General features: G+C 37.9%; 1 protein-coding gene and 1 long non-coding RNA gene across 6 annotated transcripts in view; both read right to left on the bottom strand.

The window, feature by feature from the left end:
- The window catches only part of anks1ab (ankyrin repeat and sterile alpha motif domain containing 1Ab), a 51,210-nt gene extending 39,492 nt beyond the window's left edge, over positions 1–11,718 (bottom strand). For 2 of the 5 annotated variants that reach the window (XR_013656038.1, XM_078947305.1), the window contains exons 1-2: positions 11,644–11,715; positions 10,889–11,278 (exon numbers count right to left, since the gene is read on the bottom strand). Coding sequence is in view for 3 of the 5 variants with exons in the window: in XM_078947305.1 (XP_078803431.1) it covers positions 10,889–11,182 (294 nt within the window). In the remaining 2 variants the exon portion in view is untranslated. Of the gene's footprint in view, positions 1–10,888; positions 11,279–11,643 lie in introns of all 5 variants that reach the window. The other 3 variants (XR_013656039.1, XM_078947306.1, XM_011475017.4) reach the window with 3 other exon arrangements.
- Positions 11,719–14,885: 3,167 nt separating this feature from the next.
- Positions 14,886–17,199, bottom strand: LOC144992312 (uncharacterized). The gene is made up of 2 exons (XR_013656179.1): positions 17,026–17,199; positions 14,886–15,853 (listed from the first exon to the last, which is right to left on the bottom strand). It is a non-coding gene; the product is annotated as an uncharacterized LOC144992312 (long non-coding RNA).
- Positions 17,200–21,268: the final 4,069 nt, after the last annotated feature.

Below are 21,268 nucleotides of genomic sequence, written 5' to 3'. Positions count from 1 at the left end.
AAATTCATGATCTTTTCCCACATACATGAAATGTGACCCGATTTTTCTAGCTTCAAATGATCAGAAAAGGGAGTTTATATAAACATTTGTGTAAATGAAGCGACTAAAGACCTTCCTCCGTCCTTTGTCCTACCCAAAGATGACAACACAGGAACACTGAAAGAGTGAGATGGAAACAAGAGCCAGTACTGATGCTGATGCTGTTGAGTGTTGGGAAGAAGTCCGCCTGCTTCGCAGTGATTGATTACAAGCAACAGTCCAACAGTCCGATGTGGACAGCAGCTCAATGAGTAATCTACAACTCAGCAAAAGCAGGGCTGCGTAATAAGGTGACTTACCATCTAGAATCCTGACAAACTCCACATTACTCAGACCCTCAAAAAAACTCAGTGACCAGCCAAAGTGAACAAACTGAGCCTCGGGAAACTGAGATATCATGTTGCTTTGTGACTAAGTGGTTTCCCTGTTAGGCCTGTACTATTCAGGCTTCCCACAATGCAGCAATAGCTCAGTACAAGGTTAAGAGTGCACAAGGCTGCATGCAGAAGATTACAGAAAAGAGCTGTTTGGGGGCTTAGAGCCACAAATATGTTTATCTAAGAGGGCTCTGGATTTTCAGACAAAAACAGTTCTGGGTTATTTGTTTGCTTTTGCTTATTTGTCTGACAAACCAAGTAGTAGCTCAAGTTTCAAAGGAGGGCTCTGGGGGGGGGGGGGGTTAGACACTGCTTGTGACGCAGTGAAATCCAAGGACAAGTTGCTAAGGACATTCATTGATCTAAGTGGATGATTAACAAATACACAGCTCTCACTGTGATGTTTACATCAATTTAAAAGCTGGAGAAATACTCCTGCACTCACAGTCGCACACAAGGGAGGGCTCATCTCAATTACTTTACACGGGCAAAGGTACTTTTAGCATTAACAAGGTCTGTTGATCGGGTGATTCCAGAGCTCTAACATACATAAACCTGATGTTTGATAAAAAGGCTTTTGCAAACTACAAAATCTTGGAGAGATGACTTTGGAAGAACCACATTGCTGGTTTTAGACAAGAATCTGGCAACGAACAACATAACGCATGGACCTAAATACACCAAGGGGAATTTATTAAAAGTTAAAGCAGCTGTGTTCATTAGCAGCTTATCCCAGATGTTAACAAGACGAGGGGGAAATAAAACCTGAATCAAAAACAAACCCAAAAAAATTGGCGCATATTTTGACATATTTCATTTTTTTAACCTAATTTAATAACATAAAGAACACAAGCAAGAAACCTAAAACAAAGAGGCGCATCCTAAAAACAGCAGAAGACTTTGGTTAACATGCCTCCAAATTTGTGGAAATAGCTTGGGGAAAGAAAGACTGCACCAAGATCAAGCAGTGACTTCAAAGACAAAAAGAGAAGTTTGGTGTGGAAGAACTTGGCAGACCCACACAGAAGCAGACAATGATCCAGATCTTGCCTTTCAACATCAGTGCCTGGTCTTATAAACGATCTGCAGGAAGAGTGGAATTCCATTGAAATACTTAGAAAAAATAGTGAAAATCGTTTTGGAGAGATATTGTCATAAACTCTAAATTAAATGTTGTAATGCATTGTCTTTGCCGTTTCTTCTTGGATCGAGACATCCAATTTATTTTATTAAGATTAAGCAAGAGTGAATTTAAAATAAAAACAACACAAAACCTTACTCTTATCTTGAAATCCTCTATGAGACTTTCATGTCATCACATTTAGACCAATTTCTGTTGTCTTGTTTGGGATGCTCTCTATTGTTCTGTTTCATTTTTCCCTTTTTTATCTGAAGCATTAGTGATCAGGTTTAAAAAGGCAAATTAAAATGGCTCATCTTATTTTGAAATATCTAAACTTTACGTAAGGTCTAAAATATATAACACAAGCAAAAACAATAAATAAATAAATAAAACCCCAAGTGCTAAAAACTGCAAATACGACTCGAATCTAAATTTAGAACTGCTAGTCTACTAAGAATCAGCAATTTTTAAGGCAGAAAAAAGAAGTTATTCTGATTTCACTACTGACACTAGAGACACAGCCAGGCTTATTTGATGTAATATTTAGCGTTTGAAAAAGCCCTGTGCACTTCGCTCGTGGCATCAACACTGTGGAAAAGCCTTGATTCATTTGGAAGTGAGGCACGTGGGATGCATGGCATACGCCTGCAGCAATACAGACCTCACATTACTCTTTGAATTAACCCAGTTACATTCTATATCACAGTCACACACAGACGCACACACAGACACATACCAGGGCAGAACTATATTTCTTTTTAAGTGCATCTTTATCAAATCGCCTTTCTGAGAAAGCAAATGTCATTGTAGATGAAACACTAATATATGTCACATCTTGCAAGACAAACAAACAAAAAAAATTCTTGTTGCTCCAGTATTTTTTTATAGATAGATAATCACAGCTTTCTTAACAATTTTTAAAATGAGGAAAGTAGGGCCTGATGTTATTTATTTCAACAAAATTGTGGTAATAAATGGAAATGAAACAAATATTAGGTGTAGCCACCCACTGTGCTGTTTTGGCTCTGCACCAGGATTGCTTCAAACATGTCAGAAAGCTCACAAGCATCAAATAAAAAGACCCTTTTTATCTCTGTTTATCCACTATTTCTTCTTTATCAATATGTAATTGACAACATTTAGCTTTCTAATAATGGTAAGTGCACTGAAGAACACCAACAGTAAAATTACAATCAGCTCAAGTTGTGATGTCATACTCTTGTATTCAATCATTTTGGGCACCTAGTCAGTGTTTAACAGGATGTGTTGTATAATATTCTCAAACTTCTGAAGAAATTAGCCCAGTTTGCCAAAAAAATCCAGGTGTTACAAGCCTTGCTTTGCTTTGAAGTTACACTGGTGAAACACTAATTGTTAATCCCATTTACAGCCATATAAAAAACAGTCACAAAAGGTTTTTTGACATCAGGAAGATCCTTTTTGAAAAGTTAATTACTCAATCCAACTATTTAAAGAGTCTTAATCACTTGCAGGCTGAGCAGCTTTAGCAACATCAGTGAAGAAGATGCAGAATCTCAGATTCATGAATTTTGAATGAAGTGTACAGGGACATTTTAAGGCATGGATGGATTGCTTAAAGGTTGAGCATGTGGCAACATCTGATTGCACAAGAAACAACCAGAAAAAGGCTTCCTCTGATCAAGTGTTTGGCTTTCATATTCCGTGCTTCTTTCAAGTCTAAAAAAGAAGAAAAAAGAAGTTTTAAAAAAAAGTCATTCTGGAATATATTTCACTTCTGCTAGTACTCTTTCCATAATGTTATTCATAAAAGATAAATCGATTTTCTTAAGCCTTGATGTCAAATTTGAAAAGAAACTTCATTACAAGATGGGCAGTTCATACTGACATTACATCTTATATTTACGATCGTCAATTGTTACAATTGAGATTAAGAAATTGGGAAAACTGATTAAATGTTATGTTGTTCTCCAATAAAAGCAGAAGTATTGCTTTGCAGAAGAAGCAGAGTCTGGGTTTCTCCACCAAGTTATTTTTAAATTGTGAGCAGCTTCTTGGGAGAAAACTCAGACTCACTAGAACTGGTCTGGTAGAGATGGTAGTAATAGTAACAGAAAGGAATAGTAGTATTAATTGTAATAATAGTAGTAGTAATAGTAGTAGTGGTAGTAGTAAAAATTGTCATAGTAATAGAAACAGAATAGTAACAGAAAGTTTCACTGTCTGTAGTCTCTAGAGAGGATCCATCTGTCCTGCTTAGTTTAGTAATCATTTTCTTGGTTTGTTTTATCACACCAGAAAACAATATCTTCTGCTCTTTCAAATGCTGTTTACATGCCAGCTAACACAATACAGATAATGTGAAATCATCTCAAACAACGTGCTTTAGAGATATGAAAGAACATTGTTGCCAATGTCCCTTGAGTACAAATGATGGCTGAAAGCCAAAGGCATAATGGAAATGATGCTTGGATGTAATAATCTTAGAAAAAAGGCTTCCTTCTTTACTGGCACTGTGCTGGAAATGAAAGCTCTGCTTCAGTATCACTGTCAATAAGGACAGATGGGACAGTGGGCCCAAAGTACACAAAGGCCAGAATATATAATGCCACCCAGAAGAGCTGATGCGTTTTCAGCTAAACAAAGTACACATGGGGTTTTCGTGACTTAGAGAAATCTACTTAGAGGGTGATGTCATTAAGGAAAATTTTCTTTTTTTGTTTGTTACATATTTTTTCAGAAAAAAACACAAGATTTTAATTTGTAATTAAAAAAAGTCCTGGCAGTGCCTTTTCTACTTACCTAACTAAAGACAGTTTTAAGATAGCTTGCTGTTGAACAGAATTATTTGGTGTACATTAAATTATATATTGCAGCATGCAAGAAGTGGTGTTACTTTTTGATTTCATTGACAAACACTATACATGAGCGGGCTAAGACCCCTTTAAAAGTACTTTAATAGAGCTGTTTTGGTCAAGAATCGTTCCACAGTACTTTCTTCACAAATAAAAAAACACACTAATTTTGAAGAAAGGGAAACAGCCAAAGAACTGCCTGATTTCTTTTTAATTCAATTTCAATTCAGCCATCATTTTCCTTTTTCACAGATCGTCTGTGACTTTTAGGAATTATACAAACTATCCAGCTTCAAATTATGGTTAAAATTCTTGCTTGTCTCCATTGTTTAGGTGTGAAAGTTATTCTATATCCTAGAATATCTAAGTTAACTTGCAAGTGAACTCTGGTGTGTTCAGCAACAATGTGAAAGCATATAGGTAATTCAGTGTCTCAAAAAGTGGAAGTGACCTAAGTGTTGTCACTGGAAAAAATGTGATTGTGTGAACTTAGGTGAAATTTGTGAAGTTTTGGTCTGTAAATAAGGTTCAGGGAGAAAGTAATGAATCACATTTAAAGGACTTTTTTCTTCTTCCAGCTTTTTGCCCTTTGTGGTCTCAACCCAGGCAACACTTGCTCCCTTGTTGTATTTTCATGATGTATCCAGGCAGCTTAGTCAAAACAAGTGTGAAGGCAAACAAATGAAAAAAAGGTGCAAACTTTTTTTTTATCAAATATTCATCGACTCCAGTTCATTCGAACACTGTGTTGAGAAAATTGTAGGTCTCTCTAAAAAGAGATTGTAAAAATGGTGTTTTTTATTGGTAAAACATGAAACTGTCTTCACGTGTTGTCCCACATAAAGATACATAAAGTTTGTTACCACAGTGATGGACTTGAGAGATTCAACTTAAATAAGATTTCATTTAGTGAGATTTTGCAGTAAAAACTGATCCACTGGTGTCCAAAGTAAAGCTTGCCAGAGCAGCAGTATTTTCTGCTGAGTGTTTGGAACTGCTTTCATTGAGGTATTTCAATCATTTATGTCACCACTCTATAGATAAATGAGCTCTGTGAGATGAAAGCAAGGGAAAACACATGGCCTGCTTCACAGCACACCGTGTGCCGTTCGCAAGGTGAGGTCTAAGGTGTTGCTTTCATGTCTTTATCTGAATGTGTGTCTTCTAGTAAAAGTTTTTTTTTTTTTCATCCAGTCTGTATCAGAAATTTGGTCCGTTAATAGACACAGTAAAGTGGATACCTCTACTGGGAGAAGGGACGTCCAGACATTGAGACAGATGGTGTTTCTGTTTTTGCAATGCCAGGAACCTGGCTTTATTTTTGTCTCACACTTCTTATTGATGTTTTTTTGTCATTTCTTCCAGAGACATGATTTGGAAAAAAAAATACAAATACAAATAGAAACAAATAGTGTTTCAAAATCTTTACAGTTAATATTTTTTGTCTCATCTGAGGTATTATTTGGAAATAAGGGAAATTATTATTAAAATGAGCCAAAACCCTTTTTTCTCCAAACTATTGACAACAGAAAAACTGGAAACAAGAATAAAAAAATTCAGAGATCACTATTTTTGGTTCAATTTTAGGGTTATTATTTTAAAGTTCAATAGATGTTGACAATTACATTGCTGGCATTTCATTGTCATTATTTTTATAAACAAAGATTTATATTTATGTTCTCAGAATAGGTTCTAGTTTTGGATTTTATGGGGATTTATTGAGATGGACCCGCTTGTATTAAGATCGTCTTCTCATTTTGTTCTAAAATGGGTAATTTCCACTAGTTTTCTGTTTTGAAAATGAACTACAGTTTCGTACATAAAACTCAAAAAATAAAAAACAATGTGCTTAGAACTAGCAGAACAATGCTTATTATTGGGCTTTATAACATTAAATGTGAAGTCATTCTATTCTAACCTTTTCTATTTAGTTCTATTCTATTCTATAGTTAGCCTTTTTTAAACGTATCTTTCCTTTTTTGAATCTTTGTTTTTATATTTTGATTTCTTATTATATGATTTTGGCCAGCTCAGATGAGGTAAAAATTACTTGTTGCAACTTGCAAGGACAGATAATTTTACTGTTTTCTATTGATTTTCCTCTTAAGAATTTTGAGCTTAATGTTCTTTATATATGTCCTCTATCATCAGAAAAATACTACTAAAAGTTGTTAAAAACACCTAAAACACAAATTAATCGCAGAAGACCTTTAAAAGGTCAGTTTAAAATGCTATTTCAAAATAAATATTTAATCTTAATCCAAATAATATTTGTCACTCTTTGTGGTTTTCCAGCCTCTGTTAAAGTTTCAAAGCCATCAAAACAAGAACAAGATGTTCTTCACATCACAGAATTTTATTTTTTTAAGCATTATTCGTCAAAAGTGTTTTCAGTCATACAGGAATTTACATTAAACTGTTGCTAGTGTTTTACATAGAATGATTTACCTCTTTTACATCTGTCTCCGATGCAGAAAAATAAAATTTTAATCACAGTAAATGCTCAGAGGGAGACCTTAAAGATGTATACCCCATTTACATGGCTTCAGCAAAAAACAGACAGATGCATGGTGAGCACTGCAGCATGTCTGTTAAATTAGATTTCGGATGGTGCATTATGATGTCCTGTATCCACCCTGTCAGTTTATGTTGGGTTAGCAAATCGTCCTTTTGACATGTGACTGGGAGCTGGATGGCATCCTTCCATTGCAATTTAATATGGACATTCTTCTGTCTGCTTCCATATTTAGATAGATGAGAAGGTAGGTTCTTGATTTTAAATGTAATGATTTTACCTCATAAAAAGACAATTTTTATGATTCATTTGGTTTCCACATTGTAGTTAGTCATTGTCAAAAAGGGGGAAAGATTATAGCAAAACTCAAAGAGGAACATTGAAATCTTTTACTACTTTGCTTGATTAAATACAGTATATAAGTTGCAAATGCTATATTAGGTAATGTTGCAGTAAAAGTTTTTACAAATTATTCTTGAATTCACACTTTATCATTTTAATGATGGCATTATATTCAAGTGCTGTGTTGTCCATGGGAGCTAGTAGAGATACACTTGATTGTGTTACCGAGCTGAAGCCCAGCCCACCACTCACCCTGTGTTTTGATAGAATGAATTCATGTTTGATGTCGAGGTTATGACTAACAGGAAATGCACAACCTCTTATGACTGCAAGATTTCAGGAAAAAACATCACCGTATGGCTACTCTATCAAATGGTCTGTGAGCTCCAGTCATACCTGGGATTGCATTTCTGCTTGAATGTATATTGAAAATTTACAAAACACTGAAAAAGAAGCAGAAGCAAAAAAATAAATAAAAGATAGGCATGAAAAGACTTTCTTTAAGAGAAAAGGTGAAAAAACCTGATAAAGGTTTGAAAAAGCACATTTAAAAAATGTAAAAAGGAGACTAAAAGAGATGACCCACAGGACAACTATACTTGAGTGGTTCAGATTGTCCTTTGAAACTTCTACAAAAATGTACCAAAACAATTAATCTTATGTATATTTTGGAGTTGGACTTGGGCTTCATTGTCTTACAGTCAAAAGATTAGCACTTTCTTTATTTTATCCCTTAATTTCAATCCAAACAAATCTTCAGAATAGTGGGGAAGGAGCAGACTCCAATAGCTGCAGAGCAGGACATCTGAACCAGCACAGCCTGAACAACCATGAAGCAGGGCAGCGTGGGATACAGTAGTCTGACTCAAAGGCTGTTGTTGTTTTACTGTCATAAGTGCAGGGGCACACTGTAAAGCATGACCTTTTTTGTCATTTACTAAACAGAGCTAAACTCAGTCGATTTCTTAAAAATCTAGTTATGCCATAGAGACCAAAATAAAATACTCTTTCTTTTCAATTTGATTTAAGTGGTCTCAGTTTTCCTCAACTATTGGATGAACCTTTGCTTTACACTGGGTCTTTTAAGATCATTTGAGGAAATAAAATAAAAAATATTGCCTCAAAACCGATTTTTTTTTGCTTTGCACCCTTAAAAAAAGCCTAGTATGGAGTTAGAAAATAGACAATATCTTCCCATCTTGTTCTGACACCATTTGTGATGGAATAGGGATTTCTAAATAACTGCCACAGTGAGGGCATTTCTCAGCCTACATGTCTGCTTACTGTACTGAGAAAACATGTAATGATGGAAATCTTCATCCAAACACTAGATCATCCAAAAACTCGTAAAAGTATGCCAGCTAAATGAAAGTGAACAAGATAAAAGCCAAAAGAGGCAAGAGTTTATGGGAATATGCATTTGACAGATGATCATGAACACATATCCATGTATGTTATTGTCTTTGAAATGAAGTTACAGTTCTGTGAAAGTAAACGAGTCTTACAATATAAAGTTTGGGCTAAAGTGCTGAATTTTCCCCTTTTTGGGATTATTTTTTTATTTTTAAAAAGACCATCTCCAACGAAACCATTTTTTTGACATATTTAACCCTTGTGCTATCTTAGATGACCCCACCCTTACATTAACGTGTTCTACCTACCATGACAAAGGTGGATAAAGGTGGAGAGGATTATTCAAATGTGGTGAATCAGGAGCAGATATAAAAGCGCCATTTGAAAAACCTTGTTGCTTCAAAGCAGCTGGTACGTTGGGAAGGACACAAGCTTCCTGCTTAGTTTCATTCTGATGCATCCACTTGTAGAAAAATAGATCCATATATGTCTTTATTTTCCTCGTCTGAGCTGGCATCTGGCTCAAAACAGTACTGTTGGACAGGTCTGATATTGCTCACCATTTTTGTCCCACCGCTAATTTTAGCTTGGGGTTGTGATAAGGGCTTTGATCCAGCGGGAGAGAGCGTAAATAAATAGTGGGTATAAGGGAAGGCTCATTCTGCAGTAACAGTTCCATCCACATCCCAGAGGAGAATTTATGATAAACTTCTGCCGCTCTGCAGAATTTATGTCCTAAATAACGTCCGATTTTTTGATTTTGCCTAAAAACAGCATAATCATCATTAAAAGTCCACTGGGAACATTTTAACAATAGATCAAAAGATAATTGAAGTGGGAATTTAAGTCCACTAAGCAAGGTGCAAATTAATATTTGGCCTCCTACAAGCAGTTCCTGACATTAATATGATGACGTTTTGGTGATTTGTGGATTTACTATGTGACTATGTTCACAAAGTTAATTTTTAATATAAATTTGTCTTGTGAGCTTTTCCTGTCAATGAAAGAATAGTCCAAACAATGAATTCAACCAAACTTATTTGTGTTAGACAGTTTTACAGATTTTTACTTTAAATCTATTTTAAACATCATCAAATTAATGATGTACATTAAAATGTAATGATCTATTTTTAGCTTAAATCGTTTTTTATTATGTAATAGTCAATGCAGTTGTTGGCTAACACTTGCTTGAGTAGCACAGATGTGGATGCAGGAATGTTTTTTTAACTTTTGGGAAACAGCTCTGCGAGCAGAATGCCCTGCCTCCCCATTTTTTATTAACATGTAAATGTGCTCTGGGCAACTCCACAAACACTGCACTGAGAACATTTATAAACCAAGGCTTCAAATGTTTGGTTGACAGCATAGTGTGTTTCTTAACCAAAGTGTGGAAGCATCCCTGATGCAGCATGAGGTGTATCCTCTTCTTGACCCATAGACAGGATCACTTGCTACCTACCCACTTTTACATTGCTGATGAATATTTAACTGGCGTTCCATGTCTCTTGTCATCACATCATTGCTAAACTCCTTTCCTGCTTTTGCTTCTTTTCCTTGAAGGTGTAAAGCTGAAGAAAAATGGGCAGCTACAGCTCATATGGCTGAGCAGGCAGCTTGACATTTCATTAAGCTAAAGTACATGATTACACCAAGGGAGATGCTTTTTTTGGCTTCAACTATTGAAGTTTTACAAATAAACCATGAGTTTGTTTCAGGCTCTTTGGAGCACTTAAGGGTGGGATCAATTGATGCTCCAAAGTGATTAGAAATCACAAATGATTGCTTTTGGGTGTGTGACGGGAGGGTGAAGGATTGGTCGCAGTGGGCTGAAAGTAGATGGCGCAAGATGAAGTAAAGAAGCCAGAAGAGAGCAGGATGAGACAGTGGAAGCGTGGGTCGGCCCCTGAGACACGTACTGAGTGGATGTAGAATGACAGCACAAGCCCAATTAGGCTTGGATGCCAGGGCTGCTACGATGAGGTCGGTGCAAGTGATCAAGCCATTCATGCATTCAAGCACTTGCTTGCAGGCATCCTCCGCCAACAGACTGGGCAAAGTTACACTATCGCTGATTCTGCTGGACTCCGCTCATGCTGCTGCCGCTATCCTCCCCTGTCTCTCTCTCTGTTCTGTAAAATGCTGCTATCATTTGTCTTCTTATTAACTAACTGTGCACAGCTTTTATATTATAAACTCTTTGATTATTTTAACCATCCACATGTGGTAACACACTTTCAGAAAATCACAGCCCACAGTGCCTCTCTGTTTTTTCATCTTTCCCTCATTCCTGAAGCTTCAGCATTACCTCATCCCACTCTGTCGCAAAGGAAGGCGAGCGATCCATGGGTGGCTGTCCAGAGCTGCGGTGACACTCAGATCCATTGCAGCTGCTCAGACCTCTGTCCTCGTCTTTGAGTGGTGACATCAGCAGGTTTGAGTCTGATTTGGACAAGCTCTGAGTCAGCCCCAGGTCTGTGGGTCTCCTATTCACCACTGATTCAGATGCAGAGTCAGCTGAAGCTTGACTGGGAACCTGCAGGTCAGCATTTAGGTTCTGGATCATCTTGGTGGGATTGTTGTCCGACAAACGTTCTGCCATTGTTTTAAGCAGCCAAGGGTCTTCTTTGGCTTCCAGCAGTAGTATGATGTACTCAGTCTGTATCACAGTCTTTATGTTTGAAACTTGAAAAGGCAACTGTTGAACATAGAAAGACGCAACTCAATGAAACACGAATGCACAGACTGATAAATCATTTAAACTCTTTTCATTTAAAGGAAAAGACAGTGAAACATAGAGTGCACAGAAACAAAAAGTGATATCTACATGGTAGTTTTATCCTGTTCCCCTCCTCTCTGTAATGCCCCCTCCTCTTACACTTTCTCCCCACCATCTAAAGTTTTCTCTATCTGGTTATTTATCAAAAGCGGTCACGGCAAATAAATTAGAGCATTCTCCCTGTGTAAACTAGCTAACACACACATATGAAATGGAATTCTCTCAAATCTTTAGAAATATTTAGAAACTTAGAATGAACAATTCTCTTCATTGCATTGACTTACCCAGGTTTTAATGTTCAGCCTCTTTCTCTTTGGCTGTGGTCCTTTCTGTTCTTGTTCTGAGGTTGTTTCCAGACTTCAGCAGGACTGGTTTTATATTGAAGAGAGGACAGCAGGATCCTAAAGCCTGGCCTTATTCAGACTGACAGCTGGGGTAATCAGGTTACTGATGCACTGGGTGGCTGCTCCATTTTATGATGGGAGAGTCAGGATTCTTGTCGGGTTGTCTTTGTGTGCTGAGTGTGTATGCGGTTACTAAGATAAAAATGTATTTTCTCTGAAAAAGGTAGGAGAAAAGAGTTTGTATGATATTTCAACATTTTGAAGTGATAACCAGAACTAGAGGCACTGCTCCATTCAACCATTGCTATTGGTGTGTTTGATAAGCACAACAGATACATGATCTAATTTTCTGTGCAAAATTTCAATACATCTGAAGGTCTGAGTCATCTTTTGTCATGTCAAAGTTGACACAATTATATGTTTGCCTCTCTTTGTTATGATCTCTTGTTACGGCGGGCTCTTAAGTTGTCCAAATTGCGAGGTGAGCCGTTGTATGGCCACACATTTTTTGTTGCACGCTTCAATCTCTAGAAAATTCTCATTCCTAACTTGCATTTAACATCTGACCAGATGGATTTTTTAATGAAACGTGAGATTAACTCATCCAGAACAAGCCCCCACCTTTATCTCCACAGTTTAAAGTTCAAAATAGTGGGTTTTCTCAAATAAACCCTTGTGGCTCCTTTCAAAGGGATCAATTTAATTGACAACCACTAAAAAGTCCAACTTTAAACTAAAAACAAACATCATGTACGGCCTGGTGTCAAAAAATCTTCTTGATCTATATTGATTTATTTTTTTATTCATGATGACTGCCAGTAATTTAAATCAGCTGTCTGGGAACATTTATTCTAAGACCATTGAGACCATTCTGATTGATTATAATGCGTTCTTTTTGGAGGAAGGTCATTTTCGATCACAGACACTCTATTTAAGCCTTCTCTGGCAATTGGCCTTCATGGTCTGACTCCAAAATAAATTCTGTTATTAAACTTAACATCCAAAACAGCAGTTGTTGAATTGTTATGAAATTGTTTAGAACAGTGATAATATTTTAGATCAAGCAAAAGTGCTTAAAAGTGGCGTAATTGTCTTATTCGGTGTGTTACATCAACTTTCAGGCTTGCTCTGCCTCCATTTTTAACCACTTTTATGTCTGAATTTACTTCCATTCATATCACAAAATTTTCTTCAATGTCTTTTCTGTTCATCGTGATTCTAATAAAGGGAAGTCCTGGATGTAAAGACACATTCCGATAGAAATTGTCTTCCATCGTCAGACAAATAAAAAAATATAATTAGGCCTAAAATTCAATTTCTAAGTATCTCTTATTAAAATCATCATGAATATAGAGCAGACGGAAAAATGCTGTTGGAAAAAGCTTGGGGGTGAGATGTAGAAACTACAATTAGCAGGATACAAGCTCCCTGATGTGCTCCATTCTGATGCCTCCACTTGTATAGACTACTAGATCCATGTACGTTTTTGTTTTCCTTGTCTGAGCTGGTTTCTGTCTCAAAACTTTACGGCTGGATAGCTCTATTATTTGCTCATCTTTTTTTTTTTGCAGAGTTAGTGTTAGGTTGGGGATATCAGGGGCTGTATGAAGTTGAAGACAATGTAAACAGATGGATATTGGGTAGTAGGGGTGAGCTTACATCCTGCCTCAACATTCCCGCCCACACCTCAGAGGTGAATTTTTATGAAATCCTGCCGTTCTGCAGAAACTATGTCCTAGAAAATGTTACATTTTTTTTATTTTGGCTAAAAACTGTATAATCATAATTAAAAGACCACAGGGAAAACTTTTAAATAGATCAAAAGATGATCACAGTGGGACTTTGTGAATTAGCAACATATGGCATGAAGCACTTAATAACCATGTTAAACAAGGCTGGGGACCTGTGTCATGTCATGCTGCCAAGATGGTGTGACCTCAGAAACCTGGCATTATATAAGTCCTTCTTTCCATCTACACAACCATGGCTTTAAATCAAAAGAAACTCTGACACAGTTTTTTTGTAAGGTTATTTTCCTAGAATTTTTAGAATTTGGTCTTTACAAAACATACAGAATGGGACTAAATGGTAATAAGTGAAGTAAAACAAGTTTGACATAATTATAGTAATAACTAGATTACAACTAGCAGCAATGGGGGACCTTTCTGTGTGGAGTTTGCATGTTCTCCCCGTGCATGCGTGGGTTCTCTCCTGGGACTCCGGCTTCCTCCCACTGTCCAAAAACATGCTCCATATGTCAATTGGCAACTCTAAATTGTCCATAGGTGTGAGTGTGAGAGTGTATGGGTGTGTGCTATGTGGCCCTGCGACAGACTGGCGATCTGTCCAGGGTATCCCCTACCTTTGCTCGTAAGTGGCCGGGATAGGCTCCGGCAGCCCCGTGACCCCGAAAGGGAAAAAAAACGGAAGAAGATGGAAGAATGGATAGATGACAACTGAATGGAACGGAAATGTAAGTAATTGGGCTTTTTCTGTCGAGAACCATGAAAACACTTTTATGCTGATAATTTTTCCTGAAATTATTAGAACTAAATCATAAAACCATATACATTCTAAGTAGGGGTGTATTGATACGCTAAAATCTCAAATCGGTTCGATTCAGAATTTCATAGGGCTCGGTTCGGTACATTTCAGTCAGACAACTCATGCAGTAGTAATAGTATTTATTTTTCACATCTTTTAGTTTTCTTTCACATACTTTGTTGCTTTCACATTCTTTGACATTCACTTTCCTTTAAGTTAGCATTCACTTTCCTCCGAGTAAGCATTTCACATTCCTTCAAGTTAGCATTTCACTTTCCTTTTACTTGCACTTCACTTTGCTTTCACTTTGCATTTCACTTGCTTTAACTTTGCATTTCACTTTCCTTTAGTTTGGCATAAAACTCCGTGCAATTCCAAGAGACAAATTTCCATAAACTTTTGGGTAATAACTACCCCTAACTGAGCTCACAGGTGGAAGCCGGGGAGGAGGGTGGGGCAAAGAACGCAGTGCTGCAGTAAAGAAGGATGAACAACTTACACACCTGGACTTAAATAGGATGCTGCACAGGTGAGTTGATTAACTGACCCACCCTAGGGGAGTGGCCTAAGTAAAAGCCTGCCTGAGTTGCCTGCCCGAAATGCTCCCAAGGTCACTCACTTCAGTCAGACAACTCATGCAGTAGTAATAATATTTATTTTTCACATCTTTTAGTTTTCTTTCACATACTTTGTTGCTTTCACATTCTTTGACATTCTCCATCTGAGAAGTATGAACGAGCTTAATGCTATAATTTTTTTATGCTTCCATCCGGCTCATAAGATACGAGCCTAAGTAACCTTGAATTTCAGGTTACAAGCATATCGTAACACAGCTTAGAACGTCTTAATTTTGAGGCTTCCACCCGGCAAATAGTTTTCAATAAAATATAATCTGAGATTTTGTATGCCATTCTGATACTAACATGTCAGTTGATTCAAGTAAGATAACTCATTGAAACTCTAAAGAGGTTTACCACCCCATCACTTCAGTGCAGAGTAGGTGCGTGGAATGCAGTCGTCGTTGCATATCCAGATCAAGGTGAAGGGGCAACAATCTGCAGGGGAGCTGCAGGACGAGCAGAGACTTTGGAACTAGGAAACCATCCGACTTCGTCGAGGGCTTGACATCATCCTCCAGAAACTGAATTGCTGACCAGGGAGTATGGATCACAGGCTCAGGAAGCGATGCATAGATAGACAAAGCAGTATTAGTCTTGGCAATGAATACATAAATAATAGACCTGATTAGTGTAGAAAGCTTAAGATGAAAGGTAATAAAGTCCTTTTAATAACACTGAAAAAGAGATATCAAGTAGTGAGTTTAAAGAGAAGGTTCTATCTGTGTATTCATGGTACCATAAAAAGCCATTAGCACAGATTCCAACAAGAAAGACAGTCTATATGGAACCTGCACGTAATACATCACCAAAATATATATTTTTATATATGCACCAATAGTAAGAGAGAAGTAACCTTTATTCATTTCCGGAGGGGCGCACCTTAGGAAGGCCACAGAGGAACAGGCGAATAGAAGGATAACCAAGGTCCAAGGAGATTACGTAGATGAGGAAGGTCGCCATCCCACGTAGCATGGACAGCGGCTCGGCTAGATTTGAGGTTACATACTTGACATCATTGGTTCATAATAGGAAGACAACAAAAGCATTTATAACATGAAGTTAATGGCAAAGGGGTGCCTGGAAACCATAATGAAGAAATTTTTTTTTGGGATTGAAGAGAGATCATAGAGTCTGATAGTATTTAAAATGGCTGAACCTCATGCATGTAGAGGCGGTTAAGAATAAGACTAAAAAGGAGATACTCTACGTAGCTAAAAGCTAAAAAGTATGCTAAAAAGCAGGGCAGACTGAGGATTAGTTTGCAACAAAATGTTTCTTACTCTTGAAACTGAAACTAGAGAGCATCAGTAAAAAAATTCTACAGCCAGGAATTTAGCTCGTAATATAAGTTATTTAACACTAAACCATGTTAAATGATGGCACATTACTATTTATTATCGCACGCTTGAAATAAGCTTTGTAATAACCTCCACAGCTGAATCTCAGGACCACATGAGCAGTTGATGGACCATTAGAGCTGAACGTTTGGATTAGCAACCAAACATTTTCAGGCGGTCGAAGATTCATAAAACAAGTTTTCATACATTTTTCTCTCCCCCAAAAGAGGGTGGAGCCACAAACAAGTGGAGGGAGACCGAAGACCTAAAACAAACATCGTTATAACAAAACCACGCTAAGCGCAGAGAATTAGAGACCAGAAAAGCAAAACAAATAATCCAGAACAACGGGAACACGGGGGCCCAGGAAGGAACTACCCAGAATGAGAAAACAAGATGAACGGATGACAGTGGGGAAGGAAGCACACAGCAAAATACGGGTGGCCCAGTAGCAACCGAGTCATATCTCACCTCCAAAGATGGGATAAATTACGTGCCGCACAAACGGGAGAGATCACAGAGAGGCATGCATCACAAACTAGAGATTCATGCAGAAATAAATCCAGACGGGCAGAGAACCATACCCCTTCCTTAAATAAAGCAGAAACCGAGATCCAAAAAATATGAGTTGCAACCACGGAGTCGCAAAAGACTGGTGACGATGAAAATAGAACAGAGAAACATTTCAAAAAACAAAATGCAGAACAAAAGGGCCCAATAGAATTACACTAAGTCCAGCACAGGGCTTCTGAAAATTGAAGTCAAAAACACGACATACACAACAGCCGAAGGAAACTGACACATAACACTTCAAAACCCACCTAAGCCAGAAGACGCCACCGGGAGGAATGGAGAGGCAGAACAAAGGGAGCATCAGCAAAATCAGCCATCCCCAGCCCTGCACTGCGTCCGGTGGAATAAATCAAAGATAGCAAGGTCAGCCAAAAAGCAAAACAAAAAACTGGATGGATCACGAGGAATAAGATGCTGATGACCCCCCCCCCCACACACAAAATGGAGGAACCGAGGCGCCGACAGTTCTCAAACAATCGCGCCAAACCCAAAAACGTGTGAGAGGCCACCTTAGGGCTGACTCAACTATTTTACTGATTTATTTACGTTTTTAATCACACTGTGAAGGAAGAGCAGAAGCGGCCGTGCTACAGTGACCAGTCAGGGTCTTGGTTGTGTGAAGCCAACAGTTTTGTTTAATTTATTTATTTATCTACGTGTGTATTTTTCACAGTCCAATGTGTTCTCAAAAACAACTCCCCCTACTGAGCAAACACCTCTGCTTATATAGCCTTGCCCCAATTGGATCAAACCATTACCGAAGGGATGCGGGGTTAACAGCTGAACACCCCTTTCAAAATGGTTTCAGCTGAACATTCAAAATGGCTGCCAAGCATCTTAACAAACATTTGTCCAAACATGCCCTGGTGAGGAAGCAGGGGAGCAGAAAAAACAGGTAAAATTGAGTGGACACAAGTTGACACACACCAGCAACAAATGCCACTTCGTTACACTCACAGAATTGACAAGTCCATAACTGACCAATCCAAATGCAGTTTAAACTAGTAAATGTGCAAAGCTTCAACAGAAAAGAAACCAAACAAAGAGCCACCACAACAAAACCAGCACCGAATGAAAGCCCACACAGCGGAAACCAGACCGTGTGTTGAAGATAACGCAGTGCTGCAGTAAACAAGGATGAACAACTTACACACCTGGACTTAAATAGGATGCTGCACAGGTGAGTTGATTAACTGACCCACCCTAGGGGAGTGGCCTAAGTAAAAGCCTGCCTGAGTTGCCTGCCCGAAATGCTCCCAAGGTCGCTCACTTCGGTTCGGAACTGCTGTTTAAAAAATCTGCCTGATATGAACGGCTATTTTATGAACTATTATTTTATCGTTATTTATTGTGTGTGTTTTGCTGCTGAACACACAAATTTCTCCCTTGGGAGATAAATAAAGTTTTTATCTATATATTTTCTGTATTTTTTTGTGTACAAAAAACGAAGGTAGAAACAATTTACTTACAAAATGCACTTATTGGTTTTACATAACAATAAATAAAATTGACCTATGTAGGTGATCTGCTTAATAAAACAAGAAAAACTATTAGCTGCCGGGAACCAAAAACTTTGGATACTTAACACTGGCCTGAAAAAAACAACATTTTTACTTGCACATTTTTTTTCTTGTAGACCCGATTGTTACAGTTGGTTGATGCCGTTTTAAGTTCGTTAACAGATTAGATGTGTTACTGTGGCATATGCCAGCTTTGTGTAACAATGTCGACACACAGCATTCAACTTATCTAATTGTCTTTTCCCTTTATGGATACTGCCAACAAAGCCAAAGTGTTCCCATACAGGACAAGTGACAAAGCAGCTGGGTCGTTACACTGCATATGCGGCAAAAAAACCCAGAAAAACTTACCGAAACGGTACAGCAGTGAACCGAGCCAAAACTGCTGTACCGAAATGGTTCGGTTCAACTACGTGTATCTTTACGCCCCTAATTCTAAGTGTTTTATTGGGTTCTCTGAATTAACAGACCAAGTCATTGTGGACAAAGACAGGAGGGTTATATAATGTCACAACCAGAAATGTTTATGTCAGGAATGATAACTAGACCTCACAAACACTATTGCTATGTATGACTCACCTCAAAGGGAGCTGATGCTGACAAAAAACACACACTCTTGTGAGACATCGTCAGTATTCAAAGGCAACCGGAGCAATGCACAGAGCTCGTGTGCCCTGTAACCTCAATCAGCCAAGCTCACTCCTTCCTGATTGGCAGTGCTGCTGCGAGCATGACAGAAAAGATAACGTTATTCACTCAACGAGGGCAATGCATCCAACCACATCCCGCCAAGGCTGGCAGTAACATAAGCCACATCTAATGATGCATGCTGCTTTACACATTTATAATCTCTATGAAGGTAAAATGTTGGAGTCATTCACATCTTCGGTGGCATTTTGAACAACAGACGCTTTGGAATATACCACATACTCAAGATAATGATGTCTTCACGGCATGTTAGAGAGACTAAAATAAAACACCAATCCCCTCCTTCAGCCGGCTGGATGCTGAGCCTCCGGCTAAAGACAATGGTGACTCATGAACACTCTTCTCCAACAAAGACATGCTCAATGTGCAAGTCACAGCAAAGCTGCTTGTACAGTAAACACTCACACTGGTTTGCATGTTTTCACGTGCATAGAATTGCTGTTTCGCTTGGGTTTTACACCACTAAACTGTTTAGAAATCCCCAAGTCCACAGTTGTATAACCATCCTGCACAATATCTTAATGACACTTTTCCCACCAACAAGGGTATAAATCATTACCCATTTCAGCAGTTCAATGCCCTGCAGTTCCCACCTTAATCAGCTGACGTTACTGAGACAGAGAATGAGACTGCTGGGTAAAGATCCAATAAAGTTAATCAACCTGGGAAGTCAATTACCTTCAGAGAGGCTTTGAAATAAAGCTGCATAAATCAACATCCTATGATGTCTTCTGCTGTTTCCTGCATGTTGGTAAATATACAGCATTAGACTAATACTGTAGCTGTCAGTGACATACGTTAAATGTCAATTATTTGACTGTAAGTCTCAATGTGTGTTTTTTTTAAAAGCAAAAATAGATCGAGTTCATCCTAATCTCAAAAAAAGTGAAATCTTGATTAACATTAGAAGCTCAACCCATGGTGACATCACTGTAACAGAAACACATTAGAAATGTCTTCTGTGTGTCACTTGGTCTTTGGTGTGTTACACATAATTTGCAATAGTTCTGGGTTCTTATGAGTTAAAAACCAGATTCAAAACACTAAATATGTATAAATTATGAAATAAAAGCAACACTTAGGCAGTTTTGTTACATCCACCTTGAAATATTTTAAAATTCTTAGCTAACAATCTAAAATTCTCACCCACAAAAGCTTCCTGATTGTGAAAGACACATGAAAGTCAGGAATAAAAAAATAAATCACTTCAAACCACAGCAAAGCTAAACTACCTGCTGCTAGCTCAAACTGGCTAAAGATGTGGTTCTTGTGAAAGCTTTCCAGCAGACACGAAAAAGGCTGACCTCTCAGCAGGGAAATGTGAGGGCAAGTGTGCATGGCTGAATGAAGATGTAGCGCTGGATATCCATCATCTTTGCAAAAGTAAAGAGAGCAAAAAAAGCACTGCAGGGCAGACACAAAATCTTTTCTCGGCTTGCTTAGAATTCCCATTTGGTTATTCAGTGGATATTCAAAACACTTCAGTTAACACAAAATGAAGAAGTGAAGCCGTTGCTTGTGGGAAGATGGATAAAAGTTTAGAGTAGAGAGTAGATTAGTTTATTGCAACCATCTGGTGCAATATTGCAACATTTGCCAGATTTTTACACACAATCTCATCTAGTTTTTGTGAGTTAATATAGTTTGCTCTAAAATGTATCTAAATGCTGAGAAACACATCGAGTTTTTCTTGATTTTTTAGTGAACTTTATCCATGCCCAATGAAAAGTTAGCAATGTCAAAATAGAAGCTGAAATAGAGTCCAAAATGTTGACAGATCACTGGCTCTAAGATTTAATCAGACAAAGGCTCAGGATCTGTGCTTTTGTTTTCCTTTAAGTTAAGCTTTCTGTTCAAAGTTTAACACTGAGGACTTTGGTTTTCCATTTTGAGCTTTTCCTCTTTGCCATGCATTAGATTTGATGTTATAATATGCAAAGCTAATTTTTGTTCTGTTTATCAGTTCTCAATGTTTTTTGAGTCTGCTGCTTTTCATGAATCATTGTTCAACCATTTGTCTTGTCACCTTTTTAAACTTTCATTCATAGTTTGGTTATGTTAAGCAGTATTTTACTTCTGTTCCTTTGGTATTTTTGGGTCTTTCCTTTTATTTTATTACAATGAGGACTGGTATATCCTTACAACAGGGGTGGAAAAACTACGGCCCGCGGGCTGGATCTGGCCCGCGTCCATGATTGGTCCAGCCCACTGAACAATATCAGAGACCCATGTTTTTTTTTTTTTTTTTTTATCTGGCCACACG

This window comes from Oryzias latipes, chromosome 5, assembly GCF_053564925.1.
Source record: "Oryzias latipes strain Hd-rR chromosome 5, Olatipes_Hd-rR_3.1".
NCBI lineage: Eukaryota > Metazoa > Chordata > Actinopteri > Beloniformes > Adrianichthyidae > Oryzias > Oryzias latipes.
This window is presented reverse-complemented; position numbering and strand designations above follow the sequence as displayed.